Source organism: Canis aureus, chromosome 3, assembly GCF_053574225.1.
Source record: "Canis aureus isolate CA01 chromosome 3, VMU_Caureus_v.1.0, whole genome shotgun sequence".
Taxonomy (NCBI): domain Eukaryota; kingdom Metazoa; phylum Chordata; class Mammalia; order Carnivora; family Canidae; genus Canis; species Canis aureus.
Genome location: NC_135613.1, coordinates 12,154,329 through 12,173,694, shown reverse-complemented (window position 1 = coordinate 12,173,694; position 19,366 = coordinate 12,154,329). Strand labels below are relative to the sequence as shown.

At 45.0% G+C, this 19,366-nt stretch overlaps 1 protein-coding gene and 1 pseudogene across 8 annotated transcripts in view; both read right to left on the bottom strand.

Annotated features, from left to right (window-relative positions):
- Nucleotides 1–19,366, bottom strand: part of HYDIN (HYDIN axonemal central pair apparatus protein) — a 384,136-nt gene that overhangs the window by 72,160 nt on the left and 292,610 nt on the right. For all 8 annotated transcript variants that reach the window (XM_077889901.1, XM_077889900.1, XM_077889907.1 and 5 more), the window contains 10 exons: nt 17,217–17,840; nt 13,938–14,159; nt 11,469–11,677; nt 11,072–11,254; nt 9,811–9,930; nt 7,131–7,290; nt 6,856–7,028; nt 5,862–6,060; nt 3,612–3,711; nt 1,814–1,913 (listed from right to left, as the gene is read on the bottom strand). In XM_077889901.1, coding sequence (XP_077746027.1) covers nt 1,814–1,913; nt 3,612–3,711; nt 5,862–6,060; nt 6,856–7,028; nt 7,131–7,290; nt 9,811–9,930; nt 11,072–11,254; nt 11,469–11,677; nt 13,938–14,159; nt 17,217–17,840 — 2,090 coding nt within the window. The remainder of the gene's footprint in view (nt 1–1,813; nt 1,914–3,611; nt 3,712–5,861; nt 6,061–6,855; nt 7,029–7,130; nt 7,291–9,810; nt 9,931–11,071; nt 11,255–11,468; nt 11,678–13,937; nt 14,160–17,216; nt 17,841–19,366) is intronic.
- LOC144311601 (U6 spliceosomal RNA) lies at nt 10,963–11,057 on the bottom strand (annotated as a pseudogene).

Genomic DNA, 19,366 nt, shown 5'->3' with positions numbered 1-19,366 from the left:
AGAGGAGACTCCAGACTGTTGAGTGTCGCTTTGCCTCTGGTCCTGCTTAAGCACTGCGTCTAGAAGTACCACTAGAGAGATCTTGTGGGAGATCTCTAACAGGGCCACTTGAGGCTGGATAAGGACCAACTAAATTAATTCATCCATTTGTCTGTCTGTCTCTGTCTCCCTTCCTTTCCTCCTCCCCTCTCTGAGACTGAACACAGCCCACACACAGGGAACAGTGATGCAGAAGTCAGAGGATCTAAAGAGGGAGAGAAAGTGGAGGGAGAGGCCATTTAACAGAGGTACTTGTACAGGGAGGCCATGGCCCAATGTGGACGAGGTGAAAAGCCACAGAGAGCAGCAGACTCATGAGAATGACAGAGGGACTGGAGCAGGAGCAAGGAATACAAGCTGAGGTGGGACATCTGGAGTTGCTGTGGGGACCTAAATGGTGTTCCCACACTCTAGGAGACCTAGCCACTCCACTGCTACATGCTTGCTACCTGAGCTTCCTCCATTCTCTGCAAGTCCTTCCTTCCTTCCTTTTTTTAAAAATTTTATTTATTTATTTGAGAGAGAGCAAGAGGGAGGGAGGGAGGGAGAGAGAGAGAGAGAAAGAGAGAGAATGAGTAGGGTGAAGGGCAGAGGCAGAAGAGGAAGAAGCAGACTCTCCACTGGGCAGGGACCCCAATATGGGGCTCAATCCCAGGACTCTGGGATGGTGACCTCAGCTGAAGGCAGATGCTTAATGGACTGAGCCACCTAGGCACCCACTGCAAGTCCTTTCAATGAATTTTGATCATCTGCTCCAACCTGAGGGTGGTTAGTCCATGTAACCTAGAAGAACAGAACTAATGCTCCATGATAACCTACAACAAAGCTCACAAGTGGCCAAGACTCCATTCAGTGCTAATTCTAAGGTGACAATGGCTTTCTTCTAGGTTTGTTAAGTTTATATTTATATTTATATATTTCAATGTATGGGTCTAGTTATGGTAGCCCTGAGGTAGGACCTCTCTCATTTCAGCCTTTTTTTTTTTTTTTTTAGCTGAAATGAAACTATCATGAATGCATGGAATTTCTTCTAAGTCTATGAGGGCAAGTCCCTTTATCAACCATCTATTCTTCCAGGGGAAGGACAATCTTCCCCAGAAGAGACTGGCCATGGGTGTTGGCACTGTCTGCAAGGGTTGTGTGGCCCTGCCTGAGTGACCTCCTCCCTCCCCCACCCACTGGCACCCTTTCCTCTCTGAGAAATCTCCCTTATTTAGTGTTTCATATTTTATCTCAGGAGATGAGCACAAGCTGGCACTCCTTTCCACCAGGCCATCATTTGGGTTCTACAACACAGTGGTTCTTAAAATTAAAAAAAAGAAAATTGCAAAAATCCCTTTTCTTCCCCACATGGAATCTTACGTGTAATGCCAACGTATGAAACAGATATGAGCCGAAAGGAGGGAAGGACAGCTGAAGGCCAGCCAGGTCCTCATGTCTAGTCTCTCCCTCCACCCTCAGGACCTTCCCTCACCTAGTACATCTTCCTCCCAACCTCTCCCTGTGAATCTCTCTCCCACCCCCAGATCTCTGTGGCTCTGGGCGCTTCGAGAGGGACCTTAAGGTCCCTGTAAAGCCACAGAGTTGAGAGAAGTGTGAAAGTCTCTGCTCTTAATAGTTGGAGTTCCATTCACTTGAAGCCTGAGAGAGGCTAAAAGCAGAGATGGTTCTTATGATTTCCTCAATCAAGTTTCTGTTTTTTTATCTCTCAGATAACATTTTTCTCCCCATAAGTGGATGTGGATGACTATGTGCCTGATGGTTTTCAGGTTACCTGAACATGATCTCATATTTCCCACGGTTCTTCAGCTGCAGGGGCTGTTTCACCTCTTCCATGACCCTCACAATCCCGAAGTCGAGGCCTCCTTCAGCTCCTGCAGAGTCCAGGGGCCAGGATGGGGGGTGGGGAGGGTGAGAGGATGGCGAGGGAGTGAGAAGTGGGGGAACTTCTTTTTGAAGTCACATGGAAAATCCATGGTGACAAGTTCAGAGAATTTGTTTTCTGAAAACACTGTGGCTAAAAAGCCCTCCTATAATTGAGTTTCAGCAAACAAACAATAGACGCTGCTCTTACATTGAATTCAACTTCAGTAGCTCTAGCTTCCATCTTAGGACCACTGTATTTCCTGTCATGCTTTCTAATAGCTAAAGTTTTTGGCATTTAAATTTTTTTTTGCATCAAGTGTCTAAGAAATATAGTTAGAATATTACATTTAAATTTGTATTGTTTTAACTTAGCACTGCATCATAAGCATTTCCCTATATAATTAAAAGTTTCTTATAAATGTAATCTTAATGGTCATATCATATACTATGATATGTTATTTCACAGTTTACAATATTATTTCTATAGTAATAATGTTCCATCTTCAATAGATAGGTTATTTCGAATGTTCTATTATTACAAATAATGGTGCAATAAATATCCTTGTGCGTAAGACCAATGACATCTAGGCAAACATGTAGCTCTCATGTCCTATGAATCTTGCTGAGAAGGAGGGCAAGAATAAAAGAGAAGAAGGAAGAAGGAAGAAAGGAAGAAGAAGGGAGAATAAAAGAGAACTGCATGCTAAAATGGAGGGGCCTAATCTGGCATGAAGGCAGTGTGGTGGGCAGAATAATGCCCTGTGCTCCCAAAAGGTGTTCACGTCCTAATCTCTGGGACCTGTGAATATGTTTGGTTACATGAGGAATGATGGATGGAATGAAGGTTGCTAATCATCTGTCTTCTTTCTTTCTTTCCTTCCTTCTTTCCTTCCTTCCTTCTTTCCTTCTTTCCTTCTTTCCTTCCTTCTTTCCTTCCTTCCTTCTTTCCTTCTTTCCTTCTTTCTTTCCCTCCTTCCTTCCTTCCTTCCTTCCTTCCTTCCTTCCTTCCTTCCCTTCCTTCCCTTCCTTCCTTCCTTCCTTCCTTCCTTCCTTCCTTCCTTCCTTCCTTCCTTCCTTCTCATCTGAGTTTAGAATAGAAAGATCTTGGATTCTCTGGGTGGACACAACATAATCACAATAAAATAGAAGAGGGAGACCTAAGTGGGAGAAATGGTGGCATGAGAAGGAACTGACCCAGGATTGTTGGCTTAGAAGATGGAGGAAAAGGAACCGTGAGCCAAGGATGCTAGAAGATAGAAAAGGCAAGGAAATGGATTCTCTCCCAGAGCTTTCAGAAAGGAATGTGGCTCCATTGACACCTTGATGTTAGCCCAGTTAGCTCAATTTTGGACTTTTGACCTACAGAACGGTAAGATGATAAATTTGTATTGTTTGGAGCCACACAGTTTGTGATAACCTATTACAGCAGTGATAAAAGGCTAATGCAGGTAGGAAGATAAGTACTTACTCTCGGATGGCTGTTCAGAAAAGAGTTCTGCCAACTTTATTATGGCCATCCTTTGTCATCTCCCGTTGGAGAAATTGAGATTCATAGTCATGTTGCCAACATTACTCTGGGACTTGCATTACTATTTGCTGAAATTCCACACCCTCCCTAACAACTACTAGTCTTCTTCTACATAAGAAATCTATTGCATTAAAAGATGTGACTTCTAAATACCCTATCCTTGAAGGGGCCAACAGACCTTTGGGGAAGGTGATGTCTAAGGCGACGTCATAAGACTCTGCAAAGACCAAGATGTTTTCAATCTGAACAACACCAACAAGATTGTCTGCATCTAAAACCTGTTAGGATAAAAGGGATTCTTCAGTAAAAGCAAGATCCACAGGGACTTGGAGCTTGAACTATGTACCATGCAGTGGGAATGATGAGGAAAGAGACGTGATGGAGAATATTTTAAAAACGTATTTAGTTCTTGTCTTCACTGAGCATTTGGTACCATTAGTGTACCCTCATAACATCCTTTGGGAAATGCAATGTAGACAATTAATATGAGAATGGGGAAAAGGGACTGCATTTTTCATCTTGTCCATTTATGGGGTTTAAATTTTTTGCATGATTGCCACTACGTTATTGAAGTTGGGGCTGTGAGTATGCACTGCAGAAAAGTGTTCCTTGGAACTTATAAAATAAACCTGAAGGGCATTTTTCTGATAGTTGAAATGGAAAACCTACACCTTGTAAATCATCCTTGCTTTACTAATTTTATAAATCTGAATTCTTCTGTTCTTTGTTTCTGCTTCAATCAATGGAAAAAGTGCTAGAGTTTCATATAAAATAAGTGTTTTACTGTTTCTCTTCAGGAAATTTCAGATGTTTTATTTAAATGAACACTTGTACTATTCCAGTTGGAAATGTAAAAAACAAAAAACAGACAAAAACCAAGCCTGCCCCCTCCCAGCTGCTCACTGTCCCCTCCTTCCCTTCTGTCCTGAGGAACACCTGAACTAGTGTTGGCTGTCATCTGGACTCAACTTTTAACTCTTGAGACAAACAAGGGGCAGGGGGTGATAAAGGGTCCATTCACCAAGGGGAAGAGCTGTTGGCAGTGAGGGTAGCTCTCCTGAAGACTCCCTGCCTCTCTACTGAAGTCTCAAGTTGAGAAATGAAGTCACCAGCAACCCATTACTTGTGCTTTGGTGTTGAGGGGGAAATTTATAGCTGTCACCAAACTCAAGTTTTAATTCAGTTTCCATCTTTTTTTTCATCACACATTTTGTCAATGTTTCTCAGAGCAAATTGAACTGACTTCAGTTTTACCTTCTTTTGCTGTTTACTCTTTGACAGAGATGACAAGAAGGACTGGCAGCAGGAGGGAAAAATGGGACAAAGAATTTGTATTATCAGCTCCAGAATTTACACCGTATCTTTCTCCTGATAGATGCCATGCACCCAGAGCGTTCTATTTCCTTTGCTTTCTTATTGGAGTGTGTGTGTGTGTGTGTGTGGGGGGGGTGGTGATGGTGGAGATTAAATTTATAATTGGGGAAAATAGGATGAACAATTTAAGAAGTGCACAAATAAAATAAAATGAGTTCACTAGAACACTTTTCAAATGGACCAGAAAGCAAGGCATTTCCTCATGTAGATGTTGAAGGAATATAATCTGGGGAAGAGAAGCCTTAGACCACTTTGAAGGGGCTTGAGGGGAAACCCACTGTGTCTGCTCTGACTGGAACACATAGGGATGCCGTATCATACCTAAAATTTAAAAAGTTTCCATATCAGTTGGTAAATAGCTGTCACTTGACCTCCAAGTATCTCCTCTTATCTGCCTCCCCCACCACTCTCACCATGGGAACCTCTAGAGTCTCCATGATCCAGCACCAGAAGGATGAAGCTGACACCAGCCATGTGGCCTGGGTTCATTGTGCAGAGACTGGTGTCTGGATGGAGACTGATGTTTAAATGTTGACTATCACCCTCTGATATTCACACACAATTGTTGATTAAATGAATCTATCAGTATCTGTGTTCAGCTATCTTAAGAACTGTCATAGGTGGGTGATAAGAGAGATTGGGTCCATTGAATGGGCCAAAAAGTAGAAACAGGATTAATTTATATAAATAACAGTTGGAAATCTGAACCCAACCCAAGGAAGAATTATTAATAGTCAGACCTGTTCAAAGGAAGATCAGGCTGCTTTGAGATGGTAACATCATTCACTGCCTCACTCATCACTCTGCACTCAGTGAATGTTTTGTTTGTGGCTTCAGGAAATCAGCCACTAATGAGACTGCATTTATGGAGCTTACAGTGATGTGCAGAGCAAGATACTGTGGGTCCATGGTTGTTAAACAGGGATCAATTAGGAGAGTGTAACAGGGAGACCTGGCTCTGTGTGTGTGTGTGTGTGTGTGCGTGTTGGTAGTGGGTCAGAGACCAATATGTACACATTTTGAGGATCAGGTCTGGAAATGTGTGAAGCCTCACCTCTAGCCGGATCATCTTCTTGATGTAGACAGGTTTGGAGGGCTGGAAGTGCACTTGCAGGCTGTACTCAGCTTTCGGGAGGATGATTCCCTGCATGGTGGACACGGTGAAGTCATCACCCAGGTGCTCCAGGCTGGTGATCCTCCATGCCACAGGCAGGGGTGTGATGTTGCGCAGAAGAATTACCTTGGATTCTTTTCTGCAAAGACCAAAGGAAATTTCATGAGTTTTGAATGATCCTTTTTTTTTTTTTTAAGATTTTATTTATTTATTTATTCATTAGAGACACACAGAGAGAGGGGCAGAGACATAGGCAGCGGGAGAAGCAGGCTCTCTATGGGACGCCTGATGTGGGACTCGATCCCAGGACTCCAGGATCATGCTCTGAGCTAAAGGCAGAGGCTCAACCACTGAGCTACCCAGGCATCCCATCAGTTTTGAATGATTCTGATTTATTATGGCAGGTCAGAAAAACCACCTCTGGTTATTTCAATCATTGCTTAGCTCAATAACCAGTGTTTATCAGGGATTGGGGCCTGGTGGTAATGTCAAGGAATGTAGGATACATCTCATAATATTCTCAGCCAGTAGCCCCCCAAATAAACATTTTCTATTTAGAATAATATAATGCCAGTGAATGAAATGTTAAGTTCCAGTTTGAGTCTAGTGTTCTCTGTGCTCTAATTTCTAAACCAAAGATTCTTAGCCTTTGAAGGTAATGGACTTCTTAGAGAATCTGAAAAAAAAAAAGAGTCCTGAGAAAAATGCAGATATGCACACACTTTGGCAGTTGATTTGGCAGGGGGTGAGTGGGTTTGGTCCTGGACATGTTACTAATCATCTTGGTTTGTATAGGACCAGAAGTATTCCCAGATGTAGGACTTTCAGTGCTAGAATGAGGAGAGTCCTGAGAAAAATCAGGATGAGTTGGCCACCCTAGAACTAAATGTTCTTTAAATCCCATCGCAATCCTCGGATCATCCAGAGCTCTAACCTGTGCAACAAGAGCCGGTCAAAATGCAATTGTCTGGGTTCCAGCTCTAGTTCTGGACGGACCCCTTGGCAGACTAATTTGAAGACAGCTGGCTCTGGGTTCTCCTTGATGCAGCAGATAATGCAGTCTTCAAAGACACCAGCTGCAGTAGGGTAGGCCCACACGTTCAGTGTCTAAGGGAAGCATTAAAGCAGTACATTTATGCAGAGAATGCCAAGACCTCAAATTTCCAAAGAAAGACTTGCCCTGGTGGACTTGTTACTATGAGACTATACCTGCTTCTCATTGGGTTTCAGAATCATGTTGATGGGCTCCAGGAAGTAGGTGCTTGCTTTGACATCATTCTGAAAACAGAAGAACACCTCCGCAACCATTGGGGAATTGTTCAGGATTGTCAGTGCCTCCATGTTACCTGGGAACAAGGAGGACTTGTACCTGGAAGTGAACAAAAATTAGGGATGCTGATGTAAGGATTGACTGGGAGTTCAGGTGGCAAAGGAGACTGTGAAGAATATGGCAATGCCAGAGGGTAGTGTGTACACGGAGGCACTGGTGTGGCAGCTAAGAACACAAGCTTTGCAGCTGCGAAGACTTGCAGCTGGGCTTGACCTCCCTCCCTGCCAACCTTGATCTCCTCATCTCTAGGATGGGATGACAACACTTCTTAGGATTTCTACGAGTATTAAATGTAATGGTGCACCTAAGGCTCTTCAGGAAAGCTACAGATATCAAATGCGCAATAAATGTGAGCTATTATTGCAAAGAATTCTTTTTTAAAGTTTGTTTATTCATTTATTTAAGTAATCTCTACACCCAATGTGGGGCTCGAACTCACGACCCTGAAATCAAGAGTTGCATGCTCTATTGACTGAGCCAACGAGGTGCCTCATTATTGCAGAGAATTCTGAGAAATGTGTGGCTCTATCATTCCCAGGGCTTATATTCCCACAAGACATGATCCTATGAGAGTCACTTGTTATGTCACATCTGCCTTAGAGATTATCACATTTCCCTCCTTCTCTTAGACCCGTACAAGACCGTTACTGTTCTGACATGGATCCATGTGGCGTGGTTCACTTTTACGAGGCTGTTTCTGTTCCTTTGTGACTTAGGAAAAGATCCATAGCATTGAGCATTGTTGGCATGAGAAGCTGCTCAGTGAGTGGTAATGAACAGAAGAGGAACCACAGAAGGCACAGGAATGCCAGTGAAGATGCACATCATCAGAGACCAGAGCAAAGGCACCACAGCACTCATGGGTGCCTGGGAACAGTCTGAAAGCTTTTTGGATAGGTGGTGTTGGAGGAAGGAAGGAGGGCAAATGGCAGAGAACAAATCGGGGTCAGGGAGACAGAGTGCTGGTCTTCACCACCAGCCAGTACTGTGCTAAGTCTCATGTGCTAAGAAGTCATTATCTAGTGCAGCTTCCCAAATCTGTGGGTGGGTGTCATTATTTTCCCATTTTGTAGATGAGAACACTGAGGCTCAGCAAGGTTGAAGAAAATAAATAAATAATACCTGGTTGTACGGGGCCTTGTTTTGGGGCTGCTGTAGTCCCTCTCCTCCTGGACCAGGGCTGTCTGGCCCCAGATTCTGGGGGTTCCAGTGCTCTCAGAACACATGCCTTTCTGAATTTCCCTGGCTCCTGACCCTGGGCTGCTGTATCTATCATGTCCATCAACTGGACCCCCCTCCTTCTCTCTAAAGCCCTTCAACTGGGCCTTGAAGATTCACTGCATCATCAGCCAACCCTCTTCATCTTGGTTTTCTGGCCCAGCCTCTCAGGAAATAAACTCCAGGGATGAAGGCACTGGAGGACAGAGAGCATTCCTAGTTCCAGCAAGTCAGCATGAGCACAAATACTCTACTTCTCACAATAAATGCTAGACTGAACTGAGATGTGCTGAGAGTGGGGTCCAGCTTTGGTCTTGCCTCCCTGCCAGCACAGTAAGAAGTGTGTACACATCTGAAAGAACTGGTTATCCCTAAAACCGAATGACCATCGACCTCACTCAGGGCCCCCAGTTCTGTCTGACAACCTTAATCTGTTTCTCTAATATTCTCCCTCCTTCAACTTGCCACGAAAACTGTGGCACATTTTCTCAACATTTTTATCTTCCCTCTACTTCCTTCTCTCTTGGGAATGACCTTGCAACATGCGTCATGGAGAAAAGAGATGGTACCATTGGAACTTTCTCACAGGTCCAACCGAATCAGCACCTGAGGCCATCCACCTTCCTCTCTCCTAGTGGGAGGCAGTGGCTCCTCTTCATGGCAAAAACAGCATCTTTATATCCCATTGTGTTGTCTCAGGGCAGCTGTACCACCAATGGCACTTACATCCTCTTGAAACTCCAACCTCTGCCTCCCTGTGTCCCCTTAGCCTCCGAACAGCCTAAGAACAACAGTGTGTGAGCAGTGCTCCCTGGACTCCATGTCTCTTCCCATCCTTGACTACCTCTGTCTCTCTTCATAACCAAGTTTTCCAAAGAACTACCTCTATACCTTGTCTCTATTCTCTCACCTCCCACTGACTCCTCAACTCACTCTGCTTGGGCTTCATCCTTAGAGATCCCCAAAAGGCCCCTAGGGCCCCTAGGACCTGACCTCCATGTTGTTGAACCCCATAGATGTCCTCTATGAACCAAAACCACAGAGCTTCTTCCTTTGTGTGACTACCAGCTACACCTCCTTATAAGCATCCAAACAACATATCCCAAAGTGAACTCTTGATCCTACCCTTTCCCCACAAAAGGCTTTTCCAGCTGGGAAGATGGCAGCTGCATTCATCTGGGCGCTTAGCGGAAACTTGGAGCACCAGAACCCAGCTCTCCTGTGGTTCCAGGCTGACTGAGGCAGCACTGGTAAAGTTATGTCCACGTAGCAACCCTGTCTGTACTATTCCTGAGTCCAAGTGAGAGTCTGAAATTGGCACTGAAATAATGGAGCACTTACTTATCTCTTGATTTCCCACAAAGGAGTGGCCCGAAGTAAAACGTCCTGGTATTGATAATATACTTCTTAAAGATGACCTCATTTAGCTTCATGTCCAACTTCCGCTGAGGAAATACCACTCTGAACACAGGGGAGGGAGAGAAGAGGAGAGGCTGTCTGAGTGGAAGTTCCATGCCTCCACATGCTGTTGACCTGAACCCAATGCTCCCTGTTATGCCAAGGGTCCAGGTATCTGGAGACAGAATGATTCTTAATTTGAGGACCTCAATTAAGGCTTTATTCCTGTTCCCTCCCACCCGCCACCCCCAGGGATGGTAGTTCGGCTTGAACTTGAGAAAAAAGATTCCCAGGGGTGTCTTTCACAATGAGGGGCTGGTGATAGAGCTGAGTTAGATTTCCTGTTCTAGTGCGCCAGCCAGAAAAACTCCTGACAATCTCTCTGGAAAACTAGTTCTGGTGGATAGTAACTAGTTTCTGAGTTTCTTGTCCAGAATGGCCCCCTGGTAAGAACCACAAAAAAGCGCTTCTTGGTGGAGAAGCTATAAAAGGCATGTCCCCTAGAGGGCTTGTCCCACTAGCTTGCTCAGCCCGGTGACTTTCTGTTGTGCATAAAGGGCAGAGTGGTGTTCGGTAGCTTAGAAAAAGGTCTGCCCAAGGAGATTCACACACTTAATCATATTATAGGATAAAAAGTCTGGCAGCACATATAAAACCTGCTGAAATGTGAGGATGATGTTTCCCCTGCCATCACACCCGGGAACATTCTCTGTAGCTCACTTTGATGGCTCATGCTGTTCCTGTGGCTTAGTCAGTGCCTAAGACACTGAAGGCCAATACGACCAGAGGGCCGGGGTGCTGTCCCAGTTCCACATTAGTAGTAAGAGCTACCTTGCTCAAAGTGGCATGGGGCCAAACAAAAATGTTTGTCAACTCATTTATTATCTATCTATCTATCTATCTATCTATCTATCTATCTATCTATCATTTATCTATTTATCATCTATCTATCATCTATTTATTTAATTTATTATTTTCTCAACCTTCTCTCCCTTTTAAAAAAGATGTATAAATTGTTTATTAACAGACAAGGCCTACGAATTTATTTCTTCTTGGATCTACCCACAGTACAGCCACAGCAGCCCGCTGGTGTACAAAAACATGGGACCCTTCATGAATTTGCGTGTCATCCTGTGCAAGGGCCACGCTTCTCTGTATCCTTCCAATTTTATCAACTCTCTGTTATAAAGTAAGATACACTTACTTTGGGTCTTGGCAAATGTAAGGGTAACTGCAGACCCCTCGGCAATAAAGCTGGTACTGGCGGTGAGTTCCAAGGACCTCAAAGTTAAACGTCTGGTCAAAGTTCCCGAGGTCATTAGAAGAGAAATGAATCCGCAACGTCACCTCACCATTGGCTGGCACGATCCACCGGAAGTGATTCAGCCTGCAATGACCACAGGGCTTTTAAAGAGAGAAGGCTTCCTTCGGGCCAAGAGCCGAGAGGACTGGTGCCTGGGAGAAGTCCTGGCCTGCTGGGGTCAAGCAGAGCAATCCAGAGGGGCCTGCTGGCAGGACAGCCCTGCTCTCTCGTGCTGTGGTGGCCACACCCTCTACTTGAGGCTTCAGCATTCCCTTCCCTGGGTGCTTCCGAGGCCCACCTGATGAATTTCTCCTGGGAGAACTGCCCAGAGAAGCTGTTCTGGTCCATATCTGACAGGGGGGCAACGGCTCCTGTCGTTCCCCCAGAAAGCGCCTTCTTGTTGATGGCCATGCGACGTTTGTCCTTCTGAGTGTCTCGGGCCTGATCTGCTTTTTCTTTTGGTTTCTGTCTGATCCCTTTAGAGGAGGTGGCCTGCTCCTCCTGGGTCTTAAACACAAGCACAAGTCTTAAATATTCACTTACATGTACATGAACAGGAGACACAGATACCTAGCACATGTGTTAGGGTCTAGGAAGCTGGTGGCTGCTGGGGGCAGAGAAGGGCCCAGCCTACAGCACTAGAGCAGAAGAGGAGTACAGAGAAGTCTAGTGCTTTCCTTGGCACCCTATTCCTTGAGAAGGAGGCCAAAGCCTAGAGAAAGCTTCAAGCTGCAGGGAGTGTGTTCTTATACTGCATTTTGTTGTGGTGTGGTTTTTTGTACCTTTTACTCTTAGACCCCTTGCTCCTTCCCAATCACATTGACTCCTAGGCAGACCAGATCAATATTATTTTTTCTTTTTTTTTAAGATTTTATTTATTCATGAGAGACACACACACACACACACACAGAGAGGCAGAGACACAAGCAGAGGGAGAAGCAGGCTCCATGCAGGGAGCCTGACGTGAGACTTGATCCTGGGTCTCTAGGAGCCACTTGGGCTGCCCCAGATGGGTATTCTTATAGAATATTCTTTTTTTTTAAGATTTATTTATTTATTTATTCATGATAGACACACAGAGAGAGAGAGAGAGAGAGAGAGAGGCAGAGACACAGGCAGAGGGAGAAGCAGGCTCCATGCCGGGAGCCCGACGTGAGACTCAATCCTGGGACTCCTGGATCGCGCCCTGGGCCAAAGGCAGGCGCCAGACCGCTGAACCACCCAGGGATCCCCCTTATAGAATATTCTACACTGAAATTTTCTGACTATTCTTAGAGTATCCTTTCATTCATTCCTTCATTCTCCATTTTTTTTTTCTGTAGACTGGAAATTAGGCTTAAAAGTTTGATTAGATTCATAGAAGGTGCTGTATACATCACAATAAGGGGCAACAACAAGAAAAAAGCCACCTCAACCCATGATGACAGATGCACTGTGTTCACGTGGCTGGTGTGGCACCTGCCAGACTTGGCCTCCATAACGCAGGCTTTCCCCTTTTCAGCTGGCTAGTCACCTGTGGGACAATGCTCTGGCTTGCAGGGAGTGTCTTGTTCCCCAACAAAGTACTGCTTTTTATATTAGTTGGTGCTTCTTAATTAATTAATTACTTCCCTGGGGATAACAGAATAGTGTTTTTCTATTTCTACTAGTCTTAGCTGCCATTCTTCTAGAATGAAGAGCTTTCCTTTGTCAACTGGGGATGAACTAGAGTTCCTCCTAAAATGGTAAGTTAAAGAATGCTTAACCCTTTCCTGTTAATGGTTAATTTTAAGGAAAGAGCTTGGTGTTATAATCACTTCTGATGATGGCAATTTTTTAATCTTTTTTTTTTTTTTAATCTGGACTTTGTTCTAGTAAAGGTCTGCCCACGCATGCCGCTCATCTCAGATGATAATTCTTTACTTATTTGTAAGTAGAAGTGTGAGGCATTCTCTTCACCTAATTCAGCATTAGATGAGGCCTGCAGGTGATTTTATTTCCTACTGATTTTGTTATTCTTTGCTGATGGGATGTGCTTGGTTTGTGGGAGGCTGTGTGGAGAGATTCAAATTTGGGGCTACCATATTCTTCTGGGAATAAATAACTCCTCTTTAGTTTTTAATATATATACCTTCTGCATATTATTGGTCAAATCTATTTTTCTTTTGTGATTTATTTGATTAATTGCATATCAGCTTTCTTCTAGTCATGTAGGATTTTATTTGGATTAAAATATTTTTATCCAAATTTATTTAATATTTGAATTAAAATATTTTATATTTTTAACTCAGCTGCAACTAACTTTACTATATTGTGTCAGGCAAAGAGATAAAAAGTGAGTTTACCAAAATGCCCAATCTTCCCCTCATAAATTCTATGATAATCTGTCCTTTTTCTAGCACTGTGTCTGGTGATTCTTGTATTTTTTTTACACTGTGTGAACTACCTTAGCTTCCCAAAACATTCTATTATCTTTTTAAAAAGAGCTGCCTTTACTTATTATTTTATTATTATTATTGCTTATAAGCATCAGAGCAATTCAATTCAACAAGTTCCCTAGACCATCCCACAGGGACCGGAAAGGGTGGAAGATGGGAATCAGCCATTTCGAGAGAGGCTTATTGTGGGGTCCTCAGCCAGTATCTGGAATGAGTCAAGGGCAAAGGCATCAGCAAGCATGACAACCAATACCATACTTCGTTTTTGGCCTTGTAGTGGGTGACCTTTCCTGTCTGCCCATCTGAAGTCCTGCAAAGTCAGAAGAAAACATGACTGGCTCGCCCTTTACCTTCCCGGAGCCCATGGTGGTTGAAAGCTCTGCTTCTGCTTCTGCTTCCCTTTTCTCCTCCGGCAGGGAGAGCTCATCAGATGGTGGAATCACAAACAGGAAGTGCTTCAGGATTTCTGTTGTGGCTAATGGCAGCCGCTTCATGGGGTAGGAGATGATGGAGAACAAGGTGGGAGATGGGATGGGTGGTCCAGAGGAACCCAGACCCAAGATGTCCAGGATCTAAAGGAAAAGCTCATGGTTAGTTTCCTATGCAGAGAGCGGGCTGCACCCAGCTGCCTCCCTGAGTGAGCACAGAGTGGTTTAGACCCTCCTGCCTTTTCTTCAACTTTCATGGTAGTGGGAAATGCCACTACCATGGGCATGTGTTGGGGAAGGGGTGTGAAGTGCCTGTGACATAGCTCTGCAGGTCTTTCTAGACCCCTGTGCTCCCAGACCAGGCTGGGGCTCTTGCCATGGGTGCTCACTATACTTCTCTTATCATGGTCTTAGTCACCTTATCGTGTCTGTCTCAGCAATTGGATGATAAACTCTACTGGGACAGGAGCCAGGGTGATATAGCACAGGGCCTAGCACACAGTAGGCACTCAAAGGATATGGTTTAGAGGCCAGCTCTTAAGATTCTGTTGTCTATAGTACAGAGTTGTTCCTTCTGCTTTCAGAGTCCATGTTAACCTTTCATTTACCTTTTTTTTTTTTTTCATTTACCTTTAAATGTTCTCTCTTTCTGTTGCTGAAAGTAAGTTAGGGTTGGAGCAGGTCCGGTACAGCAAAGAAAATAAGCCAAAGTTTTGGGAATTGGGTAAAGGATGGGAATAAGGAGAGAAGCCAAAAAGAAGAGAGAAAATTCATTCCCCTCTTCTTCTCTGATATATACTGAGTGAACATCCTCCAGAGCAGGCTGCTTGAAAATTTAGCAGCAACTCCCTTCTCAGCACAGAAACCCCTCAGAATAAGCATGCTATCTCTACGTAAGTTGTCGTCATGAGGGTACATGTGACAGCCCATCAAAGCATCCATTCTGTGGACCAAATGGGCAATTAGGCTGAACAGACACCTGTCTTCATGGAATTCTGGGTTTCTAACCCAGGTCAGGCAGCTAAAGACATTTCCTGACTAATGCATAGCCAGCATGAACTCCTAGGGCTTGAATGTCTGTGAGGGAAAGGAATGAATATTTGTGCCAATTATTAAATGGAGGCAGGGGTAAAGAACTGTAACCAATAGCCTAACCTGTGACTTGGAGTGTGGAGAGAATGAGAAAAGGCCAGAAGATAACCTTGGCTATAGTACTGGCGCATAAAACAAGGTAAGAAGAGGTTCTTTTTAAAAAACCCTATTTCTGGAGAGAAAAGTGGCCATGATTCCTCACTGCAGGCTGAGTGGAGGCAGAACAGTAAACGGAGTGGTATTGGTGTCACGTGTTCCCCAACTGTCTTCGGGCCTCTGGCCCACCGGGACCACTGCTGTGAGACTCTCATTGTGAGGCCACACCACACCCCAATCTGCCCCCTTGAGGAACTGCCTGTGTCTTCCCATCATGTTGCTCCCAGGCTCTGTTCCCTCCTTGTTAAGGCTGTCTAGTTTCTGCTAAACTAAACCAGAGATCAGCAAACTCTGGCCCCCTGGCCAACTCTGGCCTGTTAGTTGCTTTTGTAAATAAAGTTGTATAGGGATAGAATCATGTACACTGGTTTATATATTGTTGCTGGTTGTGACAGAGGTTGTCGGGTCTGCAGCCTGAAATATTTGCTTTCTGGTGTGTTACAGAAAAAGTTCATCCATGGACAAAAGGCTAGAGTGACCATCTCCTTCAAACCACCACCTAAGGGGCTTTGGGTATGCCATATTTTCTAGGATCAAAAAGCTGTGATTTCTGTTACTCTAGGAAGCTTGTAGGAACAAGATTTACAAGTAATTGAGACTCTTGCTTCACTCCACAATATATCTATCTTGCCAACCTGTAACACCAGTACTGTCAATATTAAAAATCTTCTCTAAAAATCTGTGATGAACTTAATAAACTCAACACTCCCAAAAGCCAAATAATACAGTTAAAAAATGAGCAGAAGGCACGAATAGACATTTTTCCAAAGAAGACATTTAGATGGCTAACAAACACATGAGAAGATGCTCAACATCACTCCTCATCAGGGAAATACAAATCAAAACCATGATAACATACCACCTCACACCTATCAGAATGGCTAAAATTAACAACACAAGAAACAGCAGGTGTTGGTGAGGATGTAGAGGCTTATGTGGGAGAAAGGGGAGCCCTCTTGCACTCTTGGTGGGAATGTAAATTGGTATAGCTACTCTGGGCAACAGTATGGAGATTCTTCAAAAAGTTAACAATAGAATTTTGATCCAGCAATTGCACTGCTAGGTATTTACCCAAAGGATACAAAAATACAGATTCAAAGGGGTACATGCAGCCCAATGTTTACAGCAGCATCAACAGTAGCCAAACTACGGAGAGAACCCGGATGTCCATCAACTGATAGGGATGGAGAAAGAAGAGGTGGTGTATATAGCCACCAAAAGGAACGAAATCTTGCCATTTGCAGTGATATGGAGAGAAGGTATTATGCTAAGTGAAATAAGTGGGTCAGAGAGGGGCATCTGGCTGGCATGGTTGGTAGAGTGTGCGACTCTTCATCTCAGGGTTATGAGTTTGAGCCCCGTGTTAGACGTTAAGCTTACTTAAAAAGTAAGTCAGTCAGAGAAAGACAAATACCATATGATTCCACTCATATGTAGAATTTAAGAAACAAAACTGATGAACATAGGGGAAGGAAAAAAAGAGAGAGGGAAGCCAGCCGTGAGACTCTTAATGAGAGAGGACAAACTGAGGGCCGCTAGAGGGGAGGTGGGTCAGGGATGGGCTAGATGGGTGATGGTTATTAAGGAGCCCACTTATCATGAGCACTGGGTGTCATATGTAAATGATGAATCAGTAAATTATACTCCTGAAACCAATAGTACACTGTGTGTTAACTAACTAGAATTTAAAACTAAAAAAAAAAAAAAAAAAAAAAAATCAACTCTATAGGCAATTTTTTTTATGAGGTTAGTTGGAATAATTTAGACCTGTGGAACTTTCTATGGATTTTCGCCAACTAGAAAAAAGTCCTGTTAGCCGCTGTTGTCTCACATCCAAAGGAGCCTCAGAGATGAGTGGAATTAAGGGGATACGGAAAGGAACACTTTAATGGCAACGAGCACAGAACCTGCTACCTGAGTCATCACATCTCCATCCTGGAGAAGAGTCTGTACCTGATCCCCTTTGGGGAGCCTGTCATTCTCCAAGGCCTGCTTCCAGCTCAAGCCTTCGAAGTCAGGCGTCTGGATGTTCATGAACGGCACCCCCAGATCCTTCTTCCCCTCGTGGTGCTCCTCCTCCCCCTCTCCCTCTCCTGCGTCGCTCCGCTCTTCCAGCGCCCTGAGCTTCTCCAGGCGCTCCCTCTCGGCCTTCTCCCGCTCCTGGCGCTCCTTCTCGGCTCTCTCCTTCTCTGCACGCTCCCTCTCGCGGTCCTTGCGGCCTCGGCGCCCCCCTGAAGGAACCTGGCGCTGGTCATCGGGCTCGTGGGGCATGTCCTCGGCGGTGTGGTGCAGCAGGATGCCCTGCTTCCGGTCCCAGTTCATGAGGATGTTCTGAATATCCTTTAGAGTCAACTCATAGGCCTTAAACTTCTGGGCCAAGTGCCTGTCGGCATCCTTCAGGAGGTCCCCTTCGCTGTCCTCTTGCTCCTGGGCCAGGGGAAACCCAAGCATATGGGTATCTGCCAGCTGGTTCTTTCTTCTCCTGTTTGGATCCTCCTTCTCACTGATATGTTCCTTGACAGATGCTTTCCTTTCTAGTGCATCCATCTTGACCTCTAGTTTGGAAAAAGTCAGAATCTAGAAGGTAAAACACAGAAACAGTTCTTTAAGGGAGAACAAACTGCATAGGAAGAGCAAGGTGACACTGTGTTTTGAAAGAAGGCCTCCCAGGATTCCAGGCACTTCTTCCATGCACACCAGGGCTGGGGCTGTGTCTGAGAATCACCGCGGGGGTCTTTGTTAAAATATCCTTTCCATAGTCCTTTGTTGGGAACAGATAGGAGTTTAGAATTTGGCTATGCCCTCAGGCTTTTAAAAAATAAATATGTATTTATTTAATTAATCTCATGGAGAAACCAACTTGATTTTTTAAACTTGCTGTGGGCTCTGATTTTCTTCTCCCTTGGGTGAAATCCTTGGGGAGGCTCCATAGGTTTTTGGTCATTCTTTGGTGACCTATAGTCCAGTTGATTCTGATGATGATTGCCCTCAGTACAGCCCAAAGCCCCTTCCCCAGTGACAATACTGCATAAGGTCGGGCCTGGAGGCAGGCCTAGCCAGGGTTGGCTTTCCCCTTGCCTCACTGTACCACTCCTCCTCCACATATGTCTGCACCTCTACACAGACTGGACAGTGTGGACAGGTCGGTGCTGGCAGGGCTGTCTCGGTGAGCCGGGACGGGAAGGGCTTGGCTACCACTGTATCTTTCTCCTTGTCTCTCATGCCAAGACATGGAGAGTTCTGTTCAGATATCAAGATTTCAGGCAGAGGACTTTGTGTGGAAGGAGGGGCCACAGAGGGACAGGGAGGGCTTACACTTGGAAGATTTTGGGAGCCCAGCACAGAGCAGCCAGCGGCCAGTAACAGCCTATATAACTTCAGGCTTGCTTGCTTCTTGTGCTTGTTTTTGCTTCTTGAGCTCTATCTGCTTGTGAACCCTGGACACTAATTCCTCTGCTCCTTTGTCTACCCCGATGTGGTCACTGTCTCTTGCTCACTTACTGGGACCAGTCTGCACCTTGTCTGGGAGTCTGGCATTAGCTTCACCCACAGAGCCTCTGGTGTTGAGATAGCCACTGTGAACACCTGCTAGCTACCCTTCTGGGCTGTGAGCGCCACCCTGGGCGCTGCCTTGGCTCTTCCGCCTTTCCCAGGTCATGGCAGCAGACAGGTGACTTCTAAACTTTGGCAGGCTGATAAACTATCGCTACTTGTCTGCCAGGTCAAGCTTATGTTAATTGTCCCTGACTGTTGTCGAGATGAGCTCTCAGTAGAACACAGGGCCTCCACTGACTTTGTGGCTAACTGGAGGCAAGCTGTTAATACCAGCCTATTGGGCATCATCCAGCAGACTTGGGAGGGACAGTGGAGAGAGCAAGGTTTGTGGTCAGATATAAACTGGGTGAGGTCCTGGAACTGTCTCTCTCAACCCCAGATGGGGCTCAGGCCTCTGAACCCCCGCAGGGCAGAAGGGGTGCCATAATAAAGTACAAGCAGAGCTCTTGGCACACAATCAGCTTTCAACAAATGCTGGCCCCTTCTCTCCTACCTTCTGCTCCGCCATAAAATCTAAATAGTATTGGGTCAATTTTGTAGAAGGGAAG